This window comes from Carassius carassius, chromosome 22 (assembly GCF_963082965.1).
Source record: "Carassius carassius chromosome 22, fCarCar2.1, whole genome shotgun sequence".
Lineage (NCBI taxonomy): Eukaryota > Metazoa > Chordata > Actinopteri > Cypriniformes > Cyprinidae > Carassius > Carassius carassius.
The window spans coordinates 15788501-15796686 of NC_081776.1; the positions used below are offsets into that span (position 1 = coordinate 15788501).

General features: G+C 36.6%; 1 protein-coding gene across 2 annotated transcripts; it reads right to left on the minus strand.

The window, feature by feature from the left end:
* Positions 1 to 1535: 1535 nt before the first annotated feature.
* On the minus strand, positions 1536 to 8186 carry LOC132099047 (uncharacterized). 2 transcript variants are annotated; one of them, XR_009423015.1, is made up of 8 exons: positions 8049 to 8186; positions 7536 to 7594; positions 4970 to 5184; positions 3756 to 4762; positions 3595 to 3664; positions 3248 to 3422; positions 2413 to 2524; positions 1737 to 1870 (listed from the first exon to the last, which is right to left on the minus strand). XR_009423015.1 is itself a non-coding variant. In XM_059505439.1 (7 exons), the coding sequence occupies exons 3-7, from the start codon at positions 5169 to 5171 to the stop codon at positions 1705 to 1707; spliced, it is 1620 nt and encodes a 539-aa protein (XP_059361422.1). In that variant the 5' UTR covers positions 5172 to 5184; positions 7536 to 7594; positions 8049 to 8186; the 3' UTR covers positions 1536 to 1704. The 2 variants fall into 2 exon arrangements, 1 of the variants encoding a protein (XP_059361422.1); XM_059505439.1 differs by lacking the exon at positions 2413 to 2524 and having other exon boundaries at positions 1536 to 1870.

Genomic DNA, 8186 nt, shown 5'->3' on the forward strand with positions numbered 1-8186 from the left:
TTAAATTAATTCAACCGAATGTATAATATAATGATTGTAATATAACAAACGGTAAATGAAATAGTCATTAAATACTCTTTTTTTATGATTCATACTTTAATAATTTCATCACAGATTATTGTCGAAACGAACTGAATGTAAATGTGTACATTCAAAAAATGCATAATATAAAATTTTTAATATTTTATGCAATTTTGTGAGGGATTGCATATCTAAATGTCATTTAAATGATTTAGGGTTCATGCATTTAATTTTAAGTCTTTATATATTACTCTTTAATATAATATATTAGTATAATAATATAAAATTAGTATCTATGTAATAGTCTTTGCATTGATATATTTACCATTGCAAATCTTGTTTTTTAATGGAGAAGCACTGTTGAAAGAAAAGAAAATCTTTACTTTAATGAGAGCCAAGAAGTCAAGGGCTGTGAAAAAGAGCAATACTGCCCCCTGCAGAACTATTTTGTTCATACAAAGAAATGTAAGTGTGCATCACTGGTCTTTTTTTCGTACAGTAGTAACCTTCTGTTCCTTGACCCAATGCAAAACGTTAGACATCCTTTCACTTGCTTTATTTCTTTATGGCTTTAAAAGAAATACATAATTTTGCAGCCCGTTTGAAATGGTAAGTGTGGTTTATACAATCAGAAATTGCCCTGAAGGAATGTTCTGGAAGCTTTATTGGATCAAAATACATTCTGCAGCTAGACTGCAAGGACTGCTGGCGCTTTTTCCTTTTTCTATGTTGCTTCATGAATTTTTAGGTTTTGCAGATCTGTGCTATATTTATTTTCTTTATTATTTATTTTTCAAATAATTCTGTATGATATACATGCATACACTGTAAAAAAAAAATCCTGTTAATTTACAGTAAACAGCTGGCAGCTAAATTTTCCGGCTTTGAGCTGTAATTTTACAGTGCATGTACTGTAATATGGAATGACAGTTTATTACTGTAAAATATATTACAGTACTGAACTGTAAAAAAAATATTATGTACAGTGTAATACTGTAATTTATTGGTTGGTATTATACAGTTTTTTATGTATTAGTTTATATTAAAAATGTTTGTTATTTATGATTTAAAATTTGTATTCTAAAAAGAAAATTTCTTAAACACAAAAGATGGCCTTAAAACTTTGGACTTTTATTAAAGCCAATATATAAAATACATTTAACATTGTTTCCACTTAACAAATATGTGGACATTAAAATAATGGACAAAATACAATTCTCTGAACATGTACTGTAAAACAGCAATACTTTTTTCTGCAATGTACATGCACACTGAAGAGCAGCATACTGAAATCCTGTGAATTTAAATATGTTGTTGCAAAAAGTGCTGTCATTTCAGATTTCACATAAGAATTCAACAGCAGAACACTGCACTGACTTTGCATTAACACTCAATCGCAGAATACTGCACTGACTTCAACTGAACACTCAAATGCAGAACAATGTACTGACTTTGCATTAACACTCAATCGCAGAATACTGCACTGACTTCAACTGAACACTCAAATGCAGAACAATGTACTGACTTTGCATTAACACTCAATCGCAGAATACTGCACTGACTTCAACTGAACACTCAAATGCAGAACAATGTACTGACTTTGCATTAACACTCAACTGCAGAGCACAGCAGCGACTTCAGCTCTGAAACAGGATGTTGAACATCAGCTGTACTGGCTTTGTATTACTGCACAAAACCCCACTCAAAGTCCAAAAGATTTTTTATCAGGTTGGCTACGTGGACATTCACAGTTGCAGTCTTTTTATGGACAAGTTTCCCCGTCTTTTTGGAGATCACCTTCACCTGGCTGGCCTTTGTCCCTCTCTCTGGATTCAAACCAATGAAGCGCCTAAAAAGCAATGTAGAAATAACATATATTAGGCTTGGTAAGTCATGATGAATTTTATATAAGACTATTCGAAGAGGTTTACTCATGATAATAACCTCTGTGTATATTCATTATGAAAGAATGATCTCATTTCAGAGTCCTGACTGACACCTGTGACGGATGTAAAAAGCCACCTCGGAATCAAATGAAACTGACATATTTTTTCTCAACTGTAATGTAACTACTAATTTAATATCTTTATTATTTTACATTAAGTGCACACAACATGTGCATGAACTAACTGCATGATTTGTATTTTGGACATTTCTGCCATATGAGTGTAACAATGTGTATTGATAAAGCACTACATAAATAAAAGAGACTTGTATTAAATATGGATAATATATTTTTTCCAAACATAATATGTATGAGAACAAACATTAAATTATGGTGGTGCATGGTTTATGTTATTGACAGTTCTCTGCTTTCTGTTAAATCATTGCACAATTTATATTAAAGGGCTAATTCACTTTGAAATTAAATTTTGATATGTTTTAGCTTACCCCAAGGGCATCCAAGATGTAGGTGTCTTTGTTTCCACAGTAGTTTCAATTTGGATGTTTTTAGGTCCAGCCGTTCTTGTCTGTCAGTCATATAATGCATGCCTATGGTCACCTCATAAAAGAAAATACACAGGTTCAAATTAAACAGTCCAAATTAAACAATTCCACATCGTAAGTACACATTGATGACCTAAGACATGAAACGAGCGGTTTGTGTGAGAAAACCAACAGTATTTATATAGTTTTTTACCTCTTGAAAAACATCATATCCATGTTGAGGGCATGAGCTTCTTGGTGTGTGAGCGCGTTCGGCTTATCCGGGATGTTTTAAACAAGAAATGTTTTTTAAAAAAATATATGTTTAGGGATGTTTAAAAAGAAAAGAATTGCGTATGCTCGCGCGAGAGGCACATACAGCCAGGAGTCGCGCCGGCGCATCAACAAGCCAGTACGCGCAAATCACAAAGAAGCTCGTTCACTGCAACATGGACATTATGTTTTTCAAGAGGTAAAAAATGATATAAATACTGTTGGTTTTCTCACACAAACCGCTCGTTTCGTGTCTTAATTCATAAATGTGTACTTACGGTTTAATTTGAATCTGTGTATTTTCTTTTATGAGGTGACCATAGGCATGTATTATATGACTGACAGACAAGAACGGTTGGACCTAAAAACATCAAAATTGAAACTACTGCGGAAACAAAGACACCTACATCTTGGATGCCCTTGGGGTAAAACACATCAACATTTAATTTCAAAGTGAACTAGCCATTTAAATGACAAGCTCTTAACAGATCTGGGAAATAAGGCACAATACCAAAACAATATTTACCTTTGTACAAACTCCAGGGTCCTTGAAGCTTCTTCTTGGTACTGTAGATTAAAGATGTAGTAAGTAGAGAAAACTGCAGCTAGCCCTGTGATGATGCTTTGGTCGACACCTTCACAGATTACATGATTTTCGATGGTGATCATCCATCCTCCAATTGTGGCTTCATCACCGGCAACTGATAAAGACAACAAATTGCAGCTAAAACAGTGTCTAATATGGTCATCAGTACTTTATTCATTGTAAATTAAATACATTTTTTGCAGATCAGAAGTTGTCATGGCCTGGGATGGCTAAAACAATGTTGATGAGGTAGACTGATGTGAGAACCTTGCTTATCTGACACTTACACAGCAGTATCAGTCGTGGAGAGGCGGGGATGGTCAGAGTGCTCTCAACATCTGCTGCCGTGGCAGATATCTGCAGAACACAGACAATTGTATAAAAATTATACATGACAGAATAACAAACCCAGTAATAGCAAGTATTATGTAAATGTAAACAAACATACATCAGCACGGAGTATTAGTCCCTCTATCCCTTCATCGAAGTAGGCCATCAGCAGCTGTATTAGAGTCAACTCTCCATCTTCATCCTGGGTGACGATAGACTGCACATCTTTGTTCTTTGATTTGGTCTGCAGGTACTTCCTGATTCCCTGTCCACATTCCTTAATGGATAGGTCCAAGACACGTAACACGTTAATGTCAGTTAGTAACTCGAAGTGAATGAAGATACCTCTTTGTGTAAAAAGGTAAGGCCACTGGATTCTCATATCTTCGATGGACGGTGATGGAGCCTGATTTATGTGTCTACGCTGAAGACAGAATGTTGTTTTCATAAGGTTAATCACTTCCCCCTTCTCACCACTGCGAATACCTTCTTGTCTATAAATGGTCTCCAACTGTTGCCTCTTCTGCTCCAGTGTTTCATATGTTTCTTCTGGTGGCAGTTCAGGGTTAAATTGTGTGCATCCATAAGAATCACTTGGCCTCTGATGCTGTTGTCCAGGCACTTTTGAAGTTCGGAGTCTGTTCTTTGTCCCTGCACGGTTCATGTTCTCAATTCTTGTTTTTAATTGACAAAGCAGTGAAGTACATCCACTACCAATGATGACACCGCTTGGTGTCATATCTGCAAAACTGTTGGGGAAATGCTTAACAATGTTGCGGCAGATGATGAGACATTCATTGCGTGTGGGGTTATTCTCACATTTCCTGATTTCATCAGCTAGGATACGTATCATCTGGCGTCGCTTGTCAGGAGCAGGGCGCTTGCTGTTGGCAATAGCTGACTGCACTTCCACAGGCATTTTATCCCAAGGAATCTCAAAATTTTCATACCACTTACTGGATATGTTGGGTGATTGGCTTGCCTTGCTTAAAGTACAAGGTGTTGATGCTCGTGAAGAGCTTGAGCTTGAAGATGTGCAAGGCTGTGGACTGGAGAGTGAAGACATACTTGTATCTGTTGACTCATCTGGCAATATTTGGAGATCAAGTGTGACTTTTGTAGTTTCTGAAACACATACAATTAAAATACAATTTTTTAAAAGCTAATCCAATTTCTTACCAAGATGTAGGTTAATTTTTTTTTTTCAATATAACAATGAAAATTGAATGATAGAAAATCAATGGTTAGCATCCCTTTGACAATAAAAAGCATATACATGTAAAACAAAACAATTAATAATAATAATTATTACAAATAGAAACAAAACCTTACCAAGTTTGAATGCCTCCAAAAGTTTCCTTTGCTGTATAATAGGCAGGACATCTTTGAGATCTTCCTGTTGTACATATACGAGGTCTTCTATAGATTCCACACCTGAGCGTTCAAGTGAAGTGATGACATGTTCTCGAATCTCCTCAGTCAGACTGGGCAAAGCCCTGAGGATGATAGCCTTTATCTCGTTATGGATTGACATGTAGGAAAGGAATCTAAAATGTGGGGACAGAGTGGTGAAGAGTTACCAAAGACATGCCACAAACTGAATATTTAGGCAGTGGGTAATAATCAAGAAGCTCTGATTGACTGACACAGTAATAGGCCTCCTGCATTGGTGTAGTGCAATAACTGTTACTGTAAGGTTGACGAACAGCCTGGTATACCTCAGTGATAAAATACACAGCTGAATTGTTATGAATGATAGCCTTTTTGATTTGTCCTACTATAAGTCCGTCATCATTATGGCCTATCACCACAAACATGTTGCTCTTATAAGTTGTCCCTTTTACAGTCACACTATGACTTATAAGTGTATGAAGAGGATCAAAGTTCAGATGACCAACTGACTGTATTATCTTGGCATTGTAGTCTCCAGCAATGAATTCAGTTCCCTTCTCTACTACTACAGAGGGTGGGAACAGTGACCCAGTACTTAGAAAAGATTGTAAAAGTTGATGTCTTTCAGCAAGAGTTTTGCAGAGGTTTTTGAAGTTATGAAGCTTCCTTGCACATTGTTTGAAGTAAGTATGCTTACTTTCAAACCTTAATGTGCATAAACGGATGAGTGGCCCAAACTGAATGATAAGTTCTGGATAATGATTTAGGTAGTGATGCTTAGGCTTAAGTGGATGTTCCCCAAAACTCTGTGTTCTGGTATGCAAATATTCATCTATCAGAACTCGTAAATAGGCTACCTGACCTGTGGAAATTGCTGGTGCACAAACAAGCTCTACAATTTCTCTCAGCTGTAAGATAAGTTGCCATGCTACACTATCTTCAGGACATTTTATTTTATCACCAATTAACACTGGCAACATTCGCAGGAAACACCAATTTTGAACTGCATGTCCGGAGAGTTTTCCAGCCCCTGGGTTCACCTCAGAAGGTTTGTTGTTAGCATCATTGCCTAGATATTTAAATTGATTTATGCGCCGATTCAACTGAACATAAGTAAAGTTTTTCTCTTTTGACACAAGGTGGTTGAGGTATAACACCAAATCAGTTGAGACAACGCCCTCAAAAAGGTCATGACCAAGGCAAGGAGGTAATCCGGGCTGACATACATGAAAATATGTGAGCTCATTGAAGATGGAGTCAAATTTAACACCACCACAGTCACGTGATTCTACGTTACAACTCAGATCCTCAACATGTTTCTGAAATGACTGTGGTGTGCGGTCAGGGCCCTTGGCCAGAGGGTCTGCCAGAAATGCTTCCCGATTAATCTCACAATACCTGCAAAAATATGAGCTTCTGCTAAAATTTTCAGTGAAGCCCCCAATATTGTGTGAACCCAAATTGTCACCTGAAATTGCATAAAGGGTTCCTTTGCAGAGCTGGCCATCTGGCAGTATTACTCCATTTGTCTCAAAATCCTTTAAATCTTTCACCAGAGAGCCAAACACTAGATTCTGTCCAAAATGCTTATAGTCTTGTTCTCGACATAACAGTACAAGTTGCATCTGATCAAGACTCAATCTGTTGTGTGGTAAAATGTTTGCAAGTGTCAGATACATGGCTAAAATCTTGTGCTTTTTCCTCCCTGACCCTAGGGGGTTTACTACTTCAAAGGCATCCTGATAAAGGATTATGCCAATTGAAGATGTTGTGTGCTTGAGTAGTAAGTTCTTTTTAATGTTTGTGCCATCCCACAAATCCTGAAAAATATTATCAGTCTGGACTCTAGTTTGTATTTGCTGTAGCTGGTCTCTCACTGACTCTGAGGACAAAAGGGACACAATCGTGTTTTTCACAGGAATATATTGCACAAAACATTCGTTGCCCGACTCATTTTTACCAAGACAAATGGATTCGGGCTCTACATAACTAAAGTTATTTTTGAAAAATTTTTTTCTCTTATGGTCAGATTTAAGTGCATGAGTATTACAAGCCCTGTGGAGATCCTCACTTTTCATGGTATCAATCACAGTGTTTATGTCATCTTTAGTTAGTCCAAGCAATGTCAATTTATCCACAAGTTTGGAAATTAGATGTGACTGATTTATGTCATGTATTTCCTGATAGTGTTCAATGATGGTTTGAATAGTAGAAGATGGAAGGAGCAATTTAGATTGAAGTTTCAGATAAAACAAGGCCAAATGTCTTATAAATTCTCCTTCATCTTCCTTTTCTGGGAACACATCCATTTCTTCAGGACAGAAATCGTCAGTTTGCATATCACAACTTGTATTATTACCATCACTAGTACTGGCAGGATTTGCAACTGAGTCAAGTAGACTTTCATTAGAACAATGTTTATGCTTTCTTGAGACATGTGATGTGAATGTAGACTTGACAGTAAATTTTTGGTTACATTTTCTGAATGGGCATGTAACAGTCTTACCTTCAGTAATGTGGTTTTTCAGGTGTAAGATTAGACCCCGGATATCCTCACACTTCGAGCTACAAAAGTCAACGTGACACGTTAAATCATCAGTTTTATGCAGTTTAGTCTTATTCTTTCCAAATTTATGACCATATGTGTGACACTTAAAGGCTGAAAATTTTGAAAAAACTCTTGTGCACTGAGGGAAACCGCACTTAAACGTTGCATTAGGCAAAAAACTATGCATCCGCATGTGCCTGACATGCGTAAAGGAATTGCTGCAGGTTTTATTGCAAATATTGCAGATTAACATTTTATAATGCAGTCAGCAAATATCAACGGCAAAATAACCATGCTAGTTTAACACAAGCCCTCTTTGAGCTAAAATAAACTAAACTTACGTCGAATGCAAACGTAGCTAACATGTTGCTAATTCAGTACATAATACTCAGAAAAATCGATTTGTTATTAGCAAATAATATAATAAAGGTTAGTACAGTGTAACATTGAAAATGATAAAATTGCATTTACCTCAAGCAAGGAGGGAAAACCCAGTGCGGGAATGCCGTTTATCTCGACCAGTTCAGCTTCAGCCGTTCAGTTCATAGTCGACTCGGGACAAACCTCAAAATTGTTGTGTTCTAAAACTCTTTATCCTTCGTTCTGCAA

What these genes read in the sequence shown, in the direction of transcription:
- LOC132099047 (XM_059505439.1), bottom strand. Translation starts at nt 5,171, where the DNA reads ATGTCAATCCATAACGAGATAAAGGCTATCATCCTCAGGGCTTTGCCC. An exon ending in TCCACGACTGATACTGCTGT is followed by an intron (nt 3,423 to 3,594) that starts GTAAGTGTCAGA and finishes TGTCTTTATCAG; the next exon opens with TTGCCGGTGATGAAGCCACA. An exon ending in ACCCTGGAGTTTGTACAAAG is followed by an intron (nt 1,871 to 3,247) that starts GTAAATATTGTT and finishes ATTGCTTTTTAG; the next exon opens with GCGCTTCATTGGTTTGAATC.